The sequence below is a fragment of the Gordionus sp. m RMFG-2023 genome, chromosome 1, assembly GCF_954871325.1.
Source record: "Gordionus sp. m RMFG-2023 chromosome 1, tfGorSpeb1-WG-v2, whole genome shotgun sequence".
Taxonomy (NCBI): domain Eukaryota; kingdom Metazoa; phylum Nematomorpha; class Gordioida; order Chordodea; family Parachordodidae; genus Gordionus; species Gordionus sp. m RMFG-2023.
Window position 1 is genome coordinate 9241945 of NC_088775.1, and position 21760 is coordinate 9263704.

At 27.0% G+C, this 21760-nt stretch overlaps 1 protein-coding gene across 1 annotated transcript; it reads left to right on the forward strand.

Moving 5' to 3' along the window:
- Window positions 1-1401: 1401 nt before the first annotated feature.
- Window positions 1402-21736, forward strand: LOC135924208 (iron-sulfur clusters transporter ABCB7, mitochondrial-like). The gene is made up of 14 exons (XM_065459267.1): window positions 1402-1526; window positions 1572-1805; window positions 1847-1988; window positions 3127-3313; window positions 3451-3532; window positions 4434-4522; window positions 5261-5348; window positions 9275-9449; window positions 10914-11071; window positions 14546-14751; window positions 15315-15444; window positions 16027-16198; window positions 20528-20631; window positions 21345-21736. The coding sequence occupies exons 1-14, from the start codon at window positions 1413-1415 to the stop codon at window positions 21612-21614; spliced, it is 2151 nt and encodes a 716-aa protein (XP_065315339.1). The 5' UTR covers window positions 1402-1412; the 3' UTR covers window positions 21615-21736.
- The last annotated feature ends 24 nt before the right edge of the window (window positions 21737-21760 follow it).

Consider the following 21760-nt stretch of genomic DNA (forward strand, 5'->3'; position numbering starts at 1 on the left):
TTATATTCCATTTCTTAGAAAATATTTTTGGTTTACTTTTTTAATATATAAATGCTTTTTTCCAAAAATGTATAAATTATGATGAATAGTTTTATAAAAAAAATATCAACTTTTAAATTCTTTCTTTCAAATTATTGTTTAATATATATGCATACATTTTTGGGGGTCAGGGAGTGGTGGGAGGATTATGCGGGATATTTTTTATTAGCTTTAAATGATATTCACAAAAAGTGATAAATTTCGGAAGGGAGGAAATTTCCCTTTCACCCCCCCCCCCATTTCCCGGCTACGCCTATGCTTCAGGCTAAATTTTATAGCTTAATGCATTAATTATTAAAATAATATCATGCAATTAGAATTAAACCTAACCCAAAAAATATACTAAGCCAGGATTGAATTTAGATTTAAATGGTAAGCTTTTTACATTAATTGCTAAAAAGCCTAATATACCTATAATAATGATGACTCACATAAGTTTTTGGCTTTAACCATTAGTGTTGTTAAAAAGCCCTATTCGAGTCAATTTAAAATCAAAATAATATTATGTAATCCAAAAGATTTTCCACATAGCTGGCAGAAATGCTTGGACATCTATTTGCCAAATCTTGATGCTTATAGAATATTATTTTAGCTTTAATCTTAATCGGGCAGTTTTAAAAAATCGACCCGAATCGGGCTTTTAACAACACTATTAACCACTTAGTTTTGAAAAATAGAGAGGCATGCAGCACAGAAAACAAATATTAAGTTTGTAAATCTTTACTATATTAAAACTATTACAAAATGTATTTTTAATTATATGATTTTTATAAAAAAATATAAGTTTTTCTAATAAAAAATTTTAGAATAAATTATATTCTTCTGTTAAACAATTTTCCTGATATATCATTAATTATTTATTTTCTTCAATTTATAAATATTAAACTGATAATTATTATAGCATATCCCAAAATTAAATTTATCATAGATAATTTAAGCAAAAGATTTTAAAAATATTTATTTCATAAATTGAAGAATAAATTTTTCCAGAAGTCTTTACTTGATAATTATAGTAAATTCTAAAATCAAACAAATAATAAATAATGTAGGCTATAGATTATATAAATATTTATTACATAATTTGAAAATAAATTATAATATTTTGTTGAACTATATTCGTAAAATATCAATAAATATTTATTTTTTTTCAGTCTAGAAATTTTAACTTGATAAAAATTATAGCAGCTCCTAAAATTAAACTAATCATAAATAATTTAAGCAAAAGATTTAAAAAATATTTATTCACTTCTTAGAAAAAACAAATAAATATAGAAAGTAAGATTTTGATTTCTAATTTGTTGTTAGCCTGTACCAAATATTATTGTTCCTAGGTGAACTTTATCAATTTTTATAAACATATGTTTAAATGCAAAATGTGTAAAACTTTAAATTTTTTACTCTATCGGAAGAATTTCAATTATGTTTCTCCCAAATTTATTCATCGACACAATTTATTTGTTAGATTAAAATTTACTTTTCATTCCAATGTAAGAAACTATAACGTTGTTTAGTAACACTTATTTTTAAAACAGATAAATTGCAAATATTATTGCAATCAGAAAATTTTTAATGAAAGTAAATCAAAAGTTACCGTAATTAATGCTTCAGTTAAAGATAATAATGAAAACAATAATATATTTAGCACTAATCCTCAAATTAGTGGTTGGGAGATAGTTAAAAAAATGTTTACCTATGTTTGGCCGAAAGAATCTCCAGACATTAGATATAGAGTTATCATTGCTTTATCACTGTTAGTTGGATCAAAAGTTTATATATTAAATATTTTATTGTAACTTTATTCTATTAGGTTTTAAATGTTCAAGTTCCCTTTATATTTAAATATGCAATAGATTATTTAAATCAATGCACAAATGGTATGCTAAACATCCCTGAAAAGTTTGAACCTTTCCAATCAACTCTTCAATATGTGATGTTTATTATCATTGCCTGTAAATAAGATACTATACTATACTAAATGTTATTACTTAATCACATTGTAACTATATTTCATGTTAGATGGATAGGTGGTATATTAAGCCATTAAAAACCTTAAGATAAGTTTAAAAGTAATAGATTAGTTTAATATATCAATATACAATATGAATTAAGTAAATTCAGCACATGATAATGAATTTTTCTACTAAATGACCAATTTAATATGCATAATTATTGGGGCTGTGACAGTACTTAAATGACTGGTTATAAATTTCTAATATTCCAGAATTGACAAAGGCAATAAATTATTAATGCATAACCGTATTGCAATGTTTTTAAATATAATATCTTATGAGAGTAAAAATATAGAAGAGATTATATGATTATTATTTTTCTTTCTATGAAACTTATAGAAAACATCTAATAAATAAAATTGAAATTTTGTGATTATTGTTATTAGTTATTTTGGTAGTTATTTTAATAAGATTTTCTTGCGAATAATATAATTAAATACTATAGAAACATGATTAAGCATATCTCAGCAAAAATTATGATATCCTGGAATAATTTCCTGGATGAATTTAATTTCTTCCAAATATTATTGATTAATATAAAGACTATAGCAATGTGTCATCCTCAGAAAATCGATCACAAATTTTGGGCATTTTCTAATAATCGCCTGCGGATTATTATAAACTTTTTGAAATATACGTTGCAACATATGTTTTTCAAAATTTATCATAACGTTTTCAACGTTTTGCTTCATATTTATGTATACCAATTTATTGGCTTGATTTTGTAAATAACTCAGCGTTAAATACAGCGTCGCTTAAACAAAACGCGTTTACTATAAAAGAGTCTTTAGTTAAATATTGGATCGACGAAACTAATAAAAAAAAGGCAACCTCAATTTAAACAAGGGATACGTTACTTTTTTTTATTGAAAAAGGTACTGCGCAGCGCAAACGCTCTATTTGTGCGCACTATTTAAAAAAAAGTAGTTAAATAAGGCTTATATAAAAAAAACATCTGATTTATAATTATTCCAAATGCTCATGGCTTTTAAAAGATTTTCGAAGAAGGGGGATTCCTAATCCCGTTATATGCTAAAATTATATGTTATTTATTAATTGTGTTATTAAAATACAATAGACGGTATAGCCAGAACCGGTGCCTCCTTATTCAACGAGCTCCGAACGGCTATTTTTGCCAAAGTAGCCCAAAATTCTATCAGACGCGTAGCTAAGAGTCTATTTTTACACTTGCATTCGTTGGACCTCGATTTCCATTTAGCCAGGCAGACCGGAGCATTGGCCAAAGCCATAGATCGCGGAACTAGGTTTTTTTGGCAATCTTTAATTGTGATTATAAAATATCAAAATTTTTTTTTAACTATTTGTTATTAGATCAGATTTGTAATAATAATGCGGAAGTTAATATATTTTATTAATAACAAAATATATAAATGAATACTAGGGGTATAAATTTCGTGTTGAGTGCCTTGGTCTTCAATTTGGTACCTACCATCCTAGAGGTGTTATTCGTTACCGGAATTTTAGTGAGTATAACATAATGACAAATTTTATACGCAATATAGTGCTTACAGATTGTAAGAAGCGTTTAGCGTTGTGTTTTTATATTTTTTTTTAAAAAAACGCTGTTTTGAATTGGAGCAAAAAACGCAAACTATATTGATTCATGTTTTTTAACGCAAAAAAAGAGTTTATTAATTTCCACATTACCATTAAAATATTTTGATTTGAAATAACGCAAAATCAAAAAAGTTTAAACACTTATATCTTAAATACCAACGACGTCGTTATGGATATATATTTTTTGAATTAGATTATTTTTTTTGTCTTTGGAATTTATAAATATAATTAATTTTTGGTGTGTTATTTTTTTTGGTAAAAATTTTCAATTTTTTTTTAGCTCGTGATACTAACAGAGCTGTCAGTGTCACCTTTGTGATCTCTTTTTAAAACTAGACTTCTTTATATTTGTCGATTTACTATCTAGAAAATAACCATGCATTTAGTATTGTTAAACGGTTCGTTTATTTTGGCTAGAAAAATATTGCCTAAGCCTCGAGATTCGCTAAATAGATGTCCAAACTTTTGTTCCTTATACGAACAAAATTTTCAGGCCTGCGTAATATTATTTTAGAATGAAATATTAAGTTAGCGATTTTTAAAAATCGGCAAACGAGCCATTTAACAACACTACATGCATTCATAGTTGCACCAATTCGCTAAATGAATGCAAAAAGGCTTATAAAATTTTTAAAAAACTATTTCAATTTTAGATTGGTTTTGCTATATTTATCAATTTTATTTTTAAGGACCCACAGCTAAATTTCTTTTAAATTTCTCCATTTTTTTATAACCTTGGCTTGTAAATTATTTATTCTAATGCTTATTTATCAATTTCATTTTTTTAAATTATATTACATTTACAAGTGGTACAAATGCGGTGTAGAATACGCTTTAGTCGTTTTGACCTGCATGTCAGCGTACACCGCGTGGACTTTATCCATCACCGCTTGGAGGTTTTTATTTATGTATCTTATTGTGCGAATACGTACTTATAAAACCCCTATCTTAATTTAATAAAATAAGTTGCAAATTTTCTCGCCGAATTTGGGAATTAAATTTTCGACAATGCGAATTTTCTCTAAGCGGATTCCCTATTATCGCTTTTTCGTTCTTCAGCTATTTGATACCGAAGAGGCCTATTCAGAAACGAATACAAATCGAATAGTCAATTGTTCATATACGATTTTTGAAAACGTATCTAATAATTTGCTAATTGTAGATACATCAATTAAATATGAATAGTAAATTCTATATACAGATGTATATCGAATAATTCATTATATTCGTATTCTTTTTTTTGAAGAGGCCTAGTACCGAAAATGAAACTGCCTGTCCGAGAAAAATTACCAAAATTTAACCAGTTTTCGGTTAACTAGCAATTTAATTATCAAATTAGGTCAGAAAATTGGTAGCCAATTTTTATTGAGCTAAGACTGGTTATTTAAAGCAGGAGATGTAAGGAGTTAATGAGAGGCGTGATTTAAGATTATCACTCGAGCGGTCCCCCCCCCCCAAAAAAAAAAAATTGGGCCTTAAATAAAATATTTTAGAAAAAAATAGGGACGAATAGCAAAATAGTTAGGAAGGTTATAATAATTCAACTGCCGAATGTTAAATATAAATCATTATAAAATTATTAATAATAAATGAATAGATGATAGTATTTTCGAATTCTTTATTCTATTCCCCAGAACAAAGTACAGGATACAAATGAATAAGGCCGAGAATGAGGCTGGTAACAGAGCTATCGATTCTATGATCAATTACGAGACCGTTAAGGTTAAACAATAAATATGCTAATGCCAAAATAAGGAAGGGGTAAAATGGTTCTAACATTTAACATATGTAGTTGCTAATCGACTTAGCCGGAAACTCCAAGTTTTGGTTTTAAAAAATCTATATTCTAGTCGTGAACTTCGAGGATGAGTATTTTATAATTACCTAAAATTAAAAAATAATTTTTATTTTCGTTTTTTTAGAAATAAAATTAAGAATCTGGGAAGACTTGCCTATCTAATTTTTGGTAAAAACCCCCAATTTTTCATGTAATAAAAATTTTGAAAATGTTTTATTAAAATCTAACAAATGATTAATTTATGTTATATGTATTTTATTTCAAATATCAAAAAAAAACAATTCTTTTTATATTATAAATAAAATGCCATCTTGCGGATTAATATTCATGTAATTAAGTTTTTTATAAGATTATTGATAGAAATTTTATTTATTTTAACAGGTATGAATTGTTTAGTACTAAAGTTCACATCTAAGGGCTAGTTCCTTTATAATTTTTTAAATAACTTATTACTGATTCTGTTGGTCCGCAACCTAATCTAAATAAATCAATTCTTCATACTAAGAGTTCTTTCATCTTTAAAAAGTTGTTTTGCAATTTTATAAAAATCTGCCCATGCTACGTCATCGATTTTTCTTAGAATAGGAATTTTTTTATATCTGTTAATCATTAATAATTAGATTAAAAATTTCTTTACGAGCCTGACAATTTTTATATAAAAATCAAGTAAGGTATTGTAAATTTCAGATTTTTCGTAAAATTTTAATGCAGTTCGCCGCACTGGTCATTATAATAATGTATTTTTTAATTTTGAAGCATATTGATTATTATTTACTATTTGAAATTAAATTACAATATCTTAATTTCTTTGTATTTTAAAAACTGCACTGCCTAACTTAAAATACTTAATCTAACAATAAAAATTTAACGGGATGGGATTTGTTGGGCAAATTTTTAAATTCTCAACAGTCCTTTTAGATCTCTCATGTAATGTATATATTTTCCCAGCATTCCATAGAAGCAAGGGAAGCATTGCTTCCCTTGAAATTTTTTGTACAAAATTTTTAAATAAACTTAATATAATCTTTGTAAAAAAATTAATATAATTTTTATAACGTTAAAAAGATTAATATAATTTTTGTAACGTTAAAAAGATTAATATAATTTTTGTAACGTTAAAAAGATTAATATAATTTTTGTAACGTTAAAAATTAATATTATTTTACTATATTAAGAAATACTATTATTTTTACTACGTTAAAAAATTAACTATTATTTTTAGTACGTTAAAAAATTAACTATTATTTTTACTACGTTAAAAAAAATATACATGAGGGAAGCAAATTTAATATTGCTTATTTTTTTAATAAATAAAGAGAAAATCATGCCATGGTATTGTGTAATTTTACCATTAAAAAATAAGCATTGGGAAGGCAAATAAAAAAATGCTAATTTTTTTTAATAAATAAAAGAGAAATAAATTATTTTATATAATATTTTTTTCCTTATTTTTTTAAAATAAAAAATTTTTCTTTTTTAAAATCCTTAATTAGTGTTTAATAATTGTAATTGTATTATTGAAAATTTATTAACATTATCATTTAGTTCAAGAAATTTTGATGCTAAAAAATTGATTATTGAAAAAGGAAGACCAACCCCAATTTTACAAAACTTAAAAAAAGAAATCAAAACTTGCATATTTTCAATTTTTTAACTTGCACAAGCTGGAAACCGAATTAAAGGCAGTATTTCGGGATGTTGAATTTAGAAAGAAAAAGAATGTTAATGAAAAACTTGAATTTTTCATATGCACCAATTTGATGAAAAGTTTTAAAGAGTTTTTTAAATTATGCAAATTCATCTTAACTTTAGCTTCAACAAAATCAAGTGCAGAACAGAGTTTTTCATCTTTAAAAAGAATCAAATCTTATTGCAGAAACAGGATGAGCCAAAATCGATTTCTATCTTTGATTTCGATTGAAAAAAAATTTAAAATCTAGCAATAATTTTTATGATGCAGTACTACTACTATCATCATTTTACTCAAACAAAGACGAATACCACTTATTTATAAATCTTAATGTTATCATAGTTTGAGTTTGACCAAAAAATTTTTTTTGATTGCTTCCCTAGTAGTGAACCTGACGCGTCGTCACTGTTTCCCAGTATTAGTAACCCTGAAGTAAAATTCAAAGTAGAGGTGAGGGCTTTTAAATTTATTAATTGTTATCCTACCTAATAAGGCCTATATATTTTTTGTATACTTTATTTTTAATATTAAATTAATTTTCTCTACTCTTCTCTTTTCATTACATTTTATATATTTTTAAAATAAAATAGTAAATTTTTCTCCGGGATAATAAATAATAAAATTAAAAATAAATAACTTAATATTTAAAATGACATTTTTTCTAAAACTCAAAAAAATATAAAAGTTTATAATTAAAAATTATTGTCTATAAAAATAAAAAGAATAATAAAACTCCCAGCCCTCATTTTTGTGAAGGTTTTATATATTGTATTGTATCGCCAATTTTATAACTTGAATAAACCTCATAATATATGGTCAATCTCAATGGTAACTTTTTATTCTCAATTCTTATATACACTAATCTATAATGATTCAATTTAACTGACCTTTTATTTAATATTAATAAATACGCTATATTATTGTATAACAAATATATTAAACGAACCTTTTAAAATATATGAAATATAACAGGCTCAATTTTTAAAAACGGCTAACCCAATATTTAAACCAAAAAATATTATGCAAACCTGAATATTTGCTTTAATAATATTTTATACGTAATAAATAGTTGAAAATCTTCGTCCATTAGCATTGACGATAATACCCATATTGAATTTATATGTAATCAAAAAGTTAAAATTATTCCTGTCCTTGAGATCTAGACCAGCCCATTTAGAGCCATGCGCTTGAAAATATTTTTTCATGATCATATATTTGAGTAACCATATTAAATTTTTTATTTTTTTATTACCCCCTTCCCTCTCCAGGTCGTACTTGTACACGAGATTAAGGTAAGGCTATGTTATAATTCTGAATACTATTATAGTATCCTAATCAGAAGATATTTTAATTAACTATTATTTGATACCCATCAATCATCATATCAATATTTGGTGCGATTAAATTATTCCTGACCCCTCTAGTAATCCCTTGGCCCATCGAGAGGAGGTGCTTGGCTTGTTCCCTTTTCAATAGATCTTTTGATACGATATCTATAATAACCGTATACACTTTTATAAGGTCAATAAAAAACAACTTAGAATATATGGGTCTGTGCCCCGGGTAACTCAATATTTGAATCAGAAAAATATTATGCACTCTCCATAATTTTGCTCGTAGATGGCATGGCACAAAGGTTTGGCCATCTATTAGCGAAATCTCGAGACTTATGCAATACTTTTCTGGCTAAAATATTGAGTTAGCAGTTTTACACTAGTCTGGACAATCTATAATTGCTTCCAATATTTATAAAGGGTAAAGTAGATATAAACAATATTTTACATTTGGGCAAAGTAAAGTGATTGGTTAAAAAAGGTGCCAAATCTAAAATATTTAGATATTTTTATTTGATTTTAATTCTGAATTAAACGACACGAGTTCACAATAAAAATCAAGGTTTTTACCGAAAAAACGTGATTTATACAGAAAAATGGGTTTTTCCAAAAAATTAGCTAGGGTGAGTCTTCCCGTATTATTTTTATAAAAAAAAATGAAAATAAAAATTAATGATTATTATTAATTAAAGTAATTATAAACTACTCGTCCTCGAGTTTATAACTTGAACTAAGTTAGTCCACTCTGAGTCGGAGTCGAATGAACTCGATTATTTAACAACACTGACTAAACTATATATATTTTTTCATCCCCCTCTTCGTTAAGTATTTTAACAACGAAGCCTACGAGGCGAACCAATACGATAAATTGCAAGCGAATTACGAGACCGCTTCCATCAAGACGGCTCTTAGTTTATCCGTTCTCAATTTCGGGCAGAACATCGTATTTAGCGGGGCATTGGCTTTTACCATGATACTCGTTAGCCAGGAAATATTGAAAGGTTTTTCACCCGCCTTCATTTTTATTTTTTCATTAGCTCACAGTATTTTTTTTTACAGAAGGAAAAATGGGGTGGGGGTATTTGGTTATTTAAAATTTATTATAATGAAAAATTGGATTCTATTCCAATTGCAAATATGATATTCTTCCATTAAAAAATATTTGATAAATGTTGTTATGCGAGTTTACCATAAAGTTATATTTAAGCTAATGTTTACAGCCGTTTCGTCTGGTCTGGTCTTTTTTCTACGACAGGACTGGGCTGTTAAGTCGGATGTGACCAGACCATCAGTCCGATCCCGCCCAGTCTAATATAAGCTAAGCACTATAAAAGTTAACATTTTTATATACAAATTTCATCAAGGCATCTCTATTTGTTGATGCTGATGGTTAATAAATTAAAGCATAAGAGCTATAGTTGAATTTATATTTAAGCCCATTTTTAACCGGCTAAAAAATCAGCTAACCCAGTTGCCAGACAAAAACTATCACAATATAGTAGCTCAAATTTGAATGGAATTATGAATTAAAACGCCTTATGTTAACGGATTTTCTCCGGAATGCGCCTGTGCAATGAACCGGATTAGTTGACATTTAGTCATTACCCAACTATAATAATAGTACCTAGACCAGTAAGGGGCTACCATTAAGCTAGCTAACTGTTATATTAGAATAAAGTATACTTGAAAAAGTATATTCATAATCTGAAAAGCCAATTTTTGTTAAGACCAATATTTATAAATATATGTAATTTGAATATTACGTTTCGTATTATAATTTTGTCTTAACGAAATATTTTATATATGACTTTTGTTTGATCTAAGTATATTATTGTACATACGCATTATAATTTGAATATTTGTTTGAAGTGGATAAATTTTATACATATAAAAGCAGATTAAAATTTAAATAAAAACAGTAATTCAATTCTAATTCTGTGTAGTTTATTTCAATTACAGCAAAAAACTAACAAAACTAACTTGCTCTCATATATATCAAACAAAACTAATGCCATCCATAACCATATTCCCAAAACAAAATATCTTTTAAATTTAAAAATAAAATTATATAAATAAATCAAATATCCATTTTCCTTATCTTAATATAGATAAAATTTTTGAGAACAAAAAAATGAGTTCACTATAATATACTTGACTTCTTATTTAAATTTAAATTTGTCTGTAAGCATGGAAATTTTTTTTGATTATTGCATTTTCTTATTTTAAAAAAACTTTCTTTAGAAGAAAAATTTTAAAAAATTTATTGGATCGAGTCGGAGCGTCCCTTTAAAATGGGCCTCAAATCCCAGCTTGGGCCCTAACGAACTTGGGGCATGAAATTTAAAAAAAAATTGTGTCTAGCTCGGGTTTCGAACAAAATAAAATCTGGGATTAGAACTCTAGCTCTTTCATAGTTTGTGACATGTATTAACATATTATTTAATAAATATAACCATTTTTTTTAGGTGAAATGACGGTTGGCGATCTTGTTTTGGTAAACGGGCTCATATTCCAACTCTCTTTACCCTTAAATTTTTTGGGCACTGTTTACAGGGAAATAAGACAGAGCATGATCGATATGCAGGCCATGTTTACCTTGATGAAAATACAGCCTCGTATCAAGGTTTTTTTTTAAGAAAAATAAACAATTTTTTATTTTTGATACTACATAGATACCTATTTCGTTTATATATATTTCTTTTTAGGTTAGGTAATTTTTTTTAATTCATTATATATAACTGTATTTCAATCATAAACTATGATATAATAAAAATAAAAAAGGCTTATTCTATGAAAGCGGAATTTGGAGAATAAGTTCCCAAAAAAACAGGAGTATTTATATTTTAAAATAGCAATTAAAATTTTTTAGTTTATAAAAAATAAAATTCCTTAAGTTCTAATGTAAGGGTTCTAATGTAAGGGTTCTAATTTTGCCGCCTATATTTAAAAAAATAATAATTCAGAAAACTTAATTTGTTAATATAGAATTCGTTTATATTATATATATTAAAATTATTTTATTTTTTATAATAAAGATTACATTAATATGAAAATATAAAAAAAATACGATTTTTCTAGTAAATCGGAAAGATCATAAACTATAGAAAAAATTTCTTTAAATGAATATATATTCTTTCTTTCTTTCTCATGAGAATTTTTATATTATATATATATTGTTGTGTTGGCTCAACAGCATGGAGTTCAAACCCAATGGCATCATTTAACTAAAACAAATGTGATATTTGACATGGAGTCTCTCCCCTAATAAACGTAAATTTAAAAAAAAAATGCTTTAAAGACTGGGACTGGAGAAAAAAATAAGGGGGTATACATATTTGCATTACGATTTTAAGTTGTATCTAACAAATTAACAATTTAATTATATAATCGATATGAAAACCAAAACCAGAGACACACCAATAGCATTCTTTTCACCGATGTGCCGAATACCACAATTATCTGGCACTTAACCTTATTTATATATTAAAAAACACTGAAATTACATAATTATTAATCCATTTTCAAAAAAAATATAATAAGCTGGGGAAGGATGGAGGTGGCCTTTAGGTTGGGGGAAAAACTTTATCGGCCGGGGAGGGGGTTGGTGGGGGGAGATCTTTAACTTTGAAAGGGACGTCGGCAAGTGAGCCTAAAGGTGATAATAAATTTGGTAAAATTTTAAATAAATTTAATATATAGAATTTTTTTTAACAAGCTTTGACACTCGTACAATAATTTTATACAAGTTGCCCAGTAAAGACATAAATTTGCCTTTTGCTAGATTCCCGGTCGAAATCCCCCGCCCCTTTTCTTCTCAAGCTAACATTTCACTTTTGCTTATATTTTATTCTTTTTATAAAATTTCATTTTTTTAGTTGTTTTTTTCAAAAATATTTTAGTTATCATTTGGAAATATTACATTTATTCCATAAACTCGTTTTTTTAATATATCAGAGCTGCAGGGGCGGCTATATATTTTAAAATTTAAATCGCCATTAGCTATAAAAATTAAAAATAAATGTAATATTAGTCAATAGATCTACCTCAAATCTTTTCAAAATTAAAGGAAAGATAGATGGATCCGCTATTATGCTCCTTAACCTGATACAATTTTGGCTAATTCAGATCTTTGAAACCCATATAAAATTTAAATATTCCCGCAAAACTTCTTTTGCTATAGAAAGAGATTATCCTATATTTTAACAAATACCTAATTTCAGTATTATTTGTAAAAAAAATAATTTTATAATAAGGCGCCAGCTTGTGGACTAATATTCATGAAATTAAGTTTAATTATTTTTGATTTAAGTTTTATTTAAATTAGCAGGTGTTGGGTTTTGACTGACGGGTCCCACGGAGAGGATGATATTGTTAGTGTTCGGGGGTCCAGGATGGTCGATGATGGGATCCTGGGGATCGGGTTTGGGTATCGTTTTTGTCATGGTATCCCTGGTACTACGTCGAGAAATAAATGTAACACGAATTTACTTTATTTTCTAATCAAACAGTAAAATTTCATATTATGTTATAAACAGAAAAAAAAATCATTAAATATTTAATTATCGCAATTTATTTTTCCGAGGTCTATATAGTTCTCCCTTTTTTTTAATTAAACGAGTATAAACAAATATTAATTTCATTCTTGTCCATCACGAAAACTCGCTAGAACCAGTTTTGAGGACGAAATCAAAACAGGCTCGGTATAAGTGAACAAGGAAAAATATAATTGGTAATATACGTATATTGTACAAACAAAGAGAAAAATATAAATGATAAACAAGTTATAGTAAAAACAATGGATTATATAAATTATAAACAGTGTTGAAACACAACAGCAGGTAAAAATTGTTTCATACGAATAAATTTTTAAATATTTTTTATAATGAAATTAATAATAATGTTAATATATATAAATTTATAAAAAAAATAAAAATTCGATTTGATAAATAAACACCATAATATAGGAATCAACTTATTATTATAAATAATCTCTTGATATACTAATAATTTTATCATAATATAGCAATACTATTTTCCCAATAGGGTTGTTTGAAATAGTTCATTTTTGAGCCTCCTCAAAGCAACCTGGGGAAAAATAAAAAAAAATAATTTAGACGATCGATTAATGTAAGACATTAGTATATGTCTTAAGAAAATCAAATGTAAATGTTTCTTTTTTAAATAATATATATTTTATTGTACATTAAAACAGATATTCTTTAATAACAGAAGTGGGATAAGGATAACAAAGTTCCCCACAAAACAAGCATTATTTTAGCCTCCATTTTCTAAAAAGAAACTTGAATTTAATAAATATTATAAAATTGGCGGAATAATTTTTATAATTTTTGTTCCTCTTGACATATGTCTAAGGGAAGAGAGTAGGATTGGTATAATACAATGAGTTAGTTTAAAGGATTTATTTTGTCTTGGCAATATCTTCGAATAAAACATACCATCTGGTCTCACATTATCTGATCATAAATTTGTAGGTAGTTCGGTATTCTAGTCCTCGTAAAATTACGCCTATTTATTGAATATTTGTTTTTAGAAATTAAATATTTTTTACATCACGGGTATGACTTAAATACGAATCCTTATGAATCCTCTATAATAATGCACTAATTTAAAAATATCAATTTAATTTAAAATCATGTTTAGCTCTTCAAGCTCATTCGGAAAATGTTAATATCTTATTAAAAGTATTGGTTAAAAACTAAATATCGAGTCACTTAAGAATTTTAGCTAATCATGGAGTATTTTAAGAAAAAATGAAATATATAAAAATATAAGTATTAGAACATGATACCATTAGTTTTAATAAAAATTGATTTATTTCTTCTTCTTTTTCCTTTCTTAAGGTATTAAGAAAACAAAATTATTTAAAATTTTGTCGAGTTTTAAATCCAAGAAAATTTTATCAGAATTTGGCCCGATCTTAATTAAAATGTAAATACCGAATCCGGGCAAATATTATCGATCCAAATTTGATTCAATCGGATGCAGGTCTCTCTCTACTATATAATAAAGACATAAAGATGTGTAAATTTTGGCAACTCATTTTTATCGCCCTTTATATTTTTATTAAATTAAATAGGATATCCAGACGTACCCTCCCTTGTTTCCTAATTATGCACTTCACAATAACGACATTGATTTCAATAGGGAACACCCTTTTAACGCCACTATCGAATTTTCGAACGTTAATTTTGGGTACACCCGAGAGAGGGACATAATTCAAGGCCTATCCTTCCACGTTCCCTCCGGTAAGAAAGTAGCCATAGTTGGGGGAAGCGGATGCGGGTTTGAAAATATTAAATATTCTTAAATTATGTTTTTAAACTAGCTTTTTTAACCTTAATTTCCCAAAATTACAAATCACTATTGGTCGAAGTCCACGAAAAAGCTAACAACGCCACTAAAAACCTTGCAAATATTTAATTTTTGGCGACCTCTCACAATTTTAAATTTTTGGTAGACTTATTAAATCCGACATTTTTGTTCATAAATTTTAAATTGTTTGATTGGACATTTTAAGAACATGCATTAAATAGAGATTGATTTATGGACGACCTATCCAACCAAGGATAATATGAAATAGAGATGGGTTCTGACCCCTTTTGAGGACATCGATCCCGATTAAGTTTCTTTTGTCAAAATTTCCGCTGGATAAATTTTAAATTTTCTCTACCGTAATTCGGGTCCAGAAGCCTGTTTACAGAACTGTACCTCCTCCACCTTACCCGAAGATATTGCCACAGACCATTAGTGTGCTGTTTATGTGTCATATTGTTTTTATTTTGATGGAATGCCCCGAAGGAATAAAAATTAATATTTATACTCATTTTAAATTATCATTATCATAGAAAATCCACTATAATACGTTTACTATACCGTTTTTACGATCCTAAATTTGGTATCATAAGCATCAATGGGCAGAATATCAAAAATGTTACTTTGGAAAGTTTAAGGGAATGCGTCGGTGTAGTGCCTCAAGTTTATATTAATAATATATATACTTTCTTTTAAAAAATCAAATTAATTATTTGAAATGAATATAACAATTTTTTTTTCTTTTTTTTAAAAAAAAATTCGTGCTCAAATTTAAAAGTATTTGAATATCTATTTAAAAAGATTTCTAGTTTAGAAAATATAAGATTATTTATATTGCCTGTCTGTATTCGTTTCTATGTTATGCAAGAAAAAGAGAGTTATAGAGACGTTTTGTTTAAAATTGTTCAGTTGGCCACTGCGATCGTGAAAACAGGAACCAATTTTTGGACAACCATTTGAACCCGGGGTAATATAGGCAGGGGATGGCTCAAAACTATTTTGCAAAATTGATTACCATAAAAAAAATTGATAAAATTCCCGAAATTATTTTAGATCCAAACTTGAGTGCAGGACTTTAGAAAAAGATAGAAAATAGAGAAAACCGCTAATTTTTTTAAATATGAAAAGTAAAGGTTTTATGTTTCTCTTTAGTAAAAAAATATTTTTCACGAAATATATTAAATAAAGACAAATTGAAATGTTATTATGAGCGCTTTCTTCTTTCAAATCTTTTAAAATCAAAAGGATACAGTTTTATTTCACGATACCATATTACACAACATCTGGTACGGAAACCTTAAAGCTCCACTGGAAAAGGTATATGAGGCGTCTAAATTGGCCCAGGTACACCAGGCTATAATGCTTATGCCCAAACAATACGATACCATGGTAGGGGAAAGAGGTCTTAAACTTTCTGGTTAGTTGAATGCTTTTTTAATTTTAATTAATTATTTTTTTTAACCCATACAAAATTTATAAAAATTTTATAAGCCGGTTGTCGTTTTGGTTAAAATTTTTAATTAAAAAAAATAAATAATATAATTTAAACGCATTTTTATAAAGTGGATTAAAATTTAAAAAAAAATTACTAAATTGCCTTTGTCATAATTTTATTTTGATGAAGGTGCGAAAACATTATTTTCTACTATACATTTTTAAAATTCCATCCCGTCCCGTTTTTTAAACCCAAACCCGTCCTGATTTTGGGCCGACTTGTTGGGTTCTATTTTACAAGTTTACTTTTTATTTGTTTGATAATCTTTTTCAATCAACCCTTTTTATTAAATTACCTATTTTTTTTAAATTATAATACAATTATATATTCTCTTAATATTTAAACTTAACTTAATGTCTATCATCTTCAAATAATATCTCCACTTATACCTTTCCTCCGAGATCTTTAAATGGCATCTTATATAATAAATAAGAACGGCCTTAATGCTAATCCCCAATGGACTCCTACACTTATTCAAAAGTCGCCTATGTCTTTATCTTTAGTGTATCCTTCGTAAATATCTTGAATTAGATTCGATTGCGAAGGATTATAAAAATTGATTATAACTATAAGTATAACCTATTTGATTCTTATTTCTGGTAAGTCAACGACTGATGCTATTCATGCTATGTGAATTTAGAGAAATATAATTAGAATCAAAGGAATGTGTGATTTGTTGATGGACGCTAAAAAATTAATAGAGGTAGTAAGATATTCTGGAGCCTGGCAGTTGTCCCGATAAGCAGAAGGATGTTGACCAGCAAACTATGATAGTATTAAAACAAGTAAATGAGCTAACTTCTATTAAAAATCAAAATAGCTTATGAATTTTTTAGGATTTGACCCGATAACCGATATCGCATATTTAATAATTGTATAACTTAAAATTTTTTTTTATTAATTTATTAATAATTTGATATAGCCTTTTATATAATAAATAATTTAAATTATAGACCTGCGGATTTACCATTTGCACGACCCGGCCCAGCCCGTTCTGGATTTATTTAAAAATTATTTTATCTTTAATTTTTCTAGATTATAATTACGATTTAAAAGATACCGCCTGGCCCCGTGTATTTTAAAAAAAATTAGGCCCGACCTAGGTAAATTGAAAAAAATTAAACTACGGTCCTTCTAATTTAAATATTAATCAAATTTTAGTATATACTTGGGAGTTTAAAATTTAATAATTTTTTATCCGCCATTTTCGATATATCGAATCGGATTATTTAAAAAATAAATTTCCCGAATGATCAGTTTCTTACTCGCTTAACCCGTTACTGGTTAACGGTGCATATATGCACCACCTCCTATATACCTTATTTTAACATAGTAGTTTTTATTTTAAAAAATAATAAAAAAGATTTTTATATAGTTCAGACATTGTACTTCAAAACTGGAAAAGAAAAATATGAAAAAAATATTTTTTTATGTCCCTAAGAAACCCTCAAACTTTGCGAATTTATGAGGTCTAAAATGCAAAATTTTTTAAGTGATCTCACAAGCATATTATAAAATTATTTCGATAAAAACTAGTGTGTATATATTCTTTATAGATATATCAATATTTATCAATCATTTTTGAATTTTTAAATAATTAAAATTTTAATAGGTAACCACATAAAGTTGACTGGTGCATATATGCACCGTTAACCATCTAGCAGTATAAATTATTTAAATAATTCAAACAAATGAAATTTAACATAATGAATTATAATTTTTTATATTAAAACCACTATTGTCACTAAGGGTGAGGGGAGGAGGGGTGGGTAGCTCGAGCCCCCTAAGAATTTTTTTAAAAAAATTTTATACCCAAAAAAAGACCTTTTGAAAATAATTAAAAAATTTTTTTTAACCCCCTGAGATTAAATCGAATAATATATTGTTCCTATTATAATTTTTTATCCCTATCAAATTATATGAAATTATTAGGTTCATAAATATTCAAAAGTTTAAAATTATTTTTAGCCTCTTCCTTTCTGAAGATTTTATTTTATTTATATAAAATATTATGCACCTGTTTTGTCAATTCAATCAAAATTATCAAAATAATAGATGACTAATAAAAAAATCAAGATTCTACGAAAATAATTTGTCTAGATATTTAATTTTTAATCAATTTTTTTAATGAAACGTTTTCTAACAATTGAACAAACGCTTGCTCAACTTTTTGAAGAGGAACCAATTGAAGAAAGAGATATGGTTATAATTCCGCCAAACCCCTCTGCAGTTAGTGATGAAGAAGATTTCGATGAAAATGACTTAACAAATGTCGGAGTTTTGCCTTCAGATACAGCTGGAGAATTGGAGATTCATAATTCAGTTGATGACGACCTTCCAGAACCATATTCTACAAGAAGCTATTCTCGAATTTCTCACAATTTAAAATGGAGAAAAACGGATGTTGAAAATGATTTACATGGTAAAAGTCCATCAGATATATTTTCTTTAATTTTCGACGAAGACTTATATTCACTAATTGTAAAACAAAGTAATATTTATGCTAAACAAATGAATAGACCTAACATATGCATAACCATCCAAGATATTCAGAGATTTATTGAAATTCTATTATTTACTGGATATCATTCTCTCCCACAAGAAAGAATGTACTGGTCTAATGATAGCGATATTTCTATTCCAATAATCCGGGATACAATGACCCAATTACAATTTCGAAATTTGAAATATAATATCCACAGACAATACTAAAACAGATATACATGATAGATTTTATAAAGTTAGGCCTTACATTAATATATTGAATAATAAATTTCAGCAATTCGGAATTTTCAAACATCATTTATCAATAGATGAACAGATGATACCATATCGAGGAAGACATTCTTGCAAAATGTTCATAAAAGGAAAACCAATTAGATTCGGATACAAGTCTTGGATATTGGCTTCTTCCGACGGTTGCGTATTCTCATTTGATATATATCAAGGAAAAAGCGAAAATAAATATGAATATGGATTAGGTGGAAATGTAATCATAAAATTATTAAATTGCAAAAACCAAATTATCATAAAATATATTTTGATAATTTCTTTACATCATTTAAACTCTTGTCATACTTAAAACAAATGGGATATTTTGCAACTGGAACTGTGAGGGACAATAGAATAGAGCATTGCCCAGTTGAATCTATAAAGGTTGTAGCAAAAAAAGAAAGAGGATATTATGATTATAGGTTTGAAAAATTAAACGAAATATTTGTAGTTCGTTGGAATGATAATTCGGTGGTGACCGTTGCATCGACATGCCACACTATCTCTTTGCTTTCTAATGTTTCAAGGTATTCTAAGAAAATATCTTCTAAAATAAAAATTCCTCAGCCAAATATGGTAACTGCTTATAACAAACACATGGGTGGAGTTGATCTATGTGATAATCTAATATCTACTTATAGAATAAAAATAAGAGGAAAAAAATGGTGGTGGCCAATATTCACCAATTTTATTGATGTAGCTTTGGTAAATTCATGGAAAATCTGGAAATTCGCGAATCGAGATGACAAGAAGAGTTTCTTGCATTTAGATGAGAAGTTACTAATTACCTCCTTCGATCGCCAGTAAAATAGAAAAAAATTCAAGTACAGGTCACGCCAGCCAGTTTGCATTACAGTGTGAAAACCCTATTGATTCATCTGGACATTATTTATCCAAAATTATAGATGGAAAAAGACGAAGATGCAGATATTGCCATACGCACTCAAGATATATGTGCCAAACATGTCAAATCGCACTCCATATGTTTCAAGGATTTTCATAATATATAAACATTTTCTCGTTTTTATTATAAATTACAAAAAAAGAATAAAGATATTTGTTGTTTTTTGATCTTATAGTATTTTATATAATTTTTATCTTTTTTAACCTCTTAATGGTTAACGGTGCATATATGCACCAGGCTAGATTTTCTATTTAGGATTATTTTTTTTGGCTGATTTTTTTAGAATATCATATTTGAGCATTAATCAATATAATTTGAAAAAATTGAGCATTTTTATCCACTAGAAAAATCTTGACCATTAATGGGTTAAGTAGCACACATTCATTCAGATCCGAATTGCGTAGGTCTAGTTTGAAAGGGGATAAAATAATTTTTACTACTAACGAATTGCAGATAAAATTATTTTTTTTTGAGGAACGGACTGGACTTTAAAAAGAATTATAAACCCGAATCAAGCCTTTTATCTGGTTACCTCCATATGTTTCTAAAAGAGATATTAATCAACATTATTTTAGGAGGTGAAAAGCAGAGAATAGCGATAGCTAGAGTTATACTAAAAAATCCGGCCATTTTTCTTTTCGACGAAGCCACGTCATCGTTAGACGCCATCACAGAAAAAGTTTATTCATTTAATTTATAGATATATGGGTAGAATTAAGGATCACGTGACTTTCATGTGGGATAGTGTTATTTCATATAATATAACTTTATTTGCAGTCATTTAACGACAAACTAACGTGTACCTTCACTTTAATAACTTAATACTTTCTTTATAAACTTTTTAAACAATTGTGGGGAACAAATTGTAACTTTATTAATAGATGTAAGATTTAAATTCGATACGAAATAAAATTGAGAGCTCCGAAAATATATGGAGTTATGGCCATTGACCTGGATATTATATATATAGATTCTATGCATTAAAAACGGGGCTAAATTGAACGGCATTTAAATTTACCTTATAACTTAATAACAAATCAAAATGACGTTCAATTATTTTTATTTCATATTAATATTTACAATCGTCATTAAGTCTAATTGTTATTATATATTTCAAGAATTACTTTCAATAATCTATTATGAATTTTTTAAAAAAAGAGTAATTTGATAATGGATAATTCATTTCTGTGAAAACTAGTTACAGCTAGACATAAATCAACAGAATAATCATAGCTATGCTATACACAATTTTTTAATAATCAGGTTCAGCATTTATTTTTTTTACCTTATTTAAAAAGTATGCATACTCAAGTCATCTTACCTCTTTCCTTTATCTTACTTTAAACTAAAAATGTTTCATAATAAAATTTAAATTTGGTGCTATTTATATAGCATATTCAAGATTCATTAAAAATCGCCACAGCTGGAAGGACCTCCATAGTTATAGCTCATAGACTAGCTACTGTTATGGACAGTGATGAAATATTGGTTATGGAGGGTGGAAAAATTGTGCAGAAGGGCACTCACGAAAATCTTTTAAGATCCAGTCTAAATGCGAAATTCGATAATTTTTATTATAGGTTATGGAGAACTCAGCTATCTCAGCAAAATCAATCAAAGGCAAAATTCGAATATAATCATGACAAAGAAAAAATTGAATAAAATAATTGATAAAAATATTACTTAAAAAATTGAGATATTGATAAAACCATAATTTAAAAAATTATTCATTAAATTATTTAAATTTCAAGATGTAATGTAAATAAATTTCAATTAAATTATTGACTTTATATAAATCATGTTATATC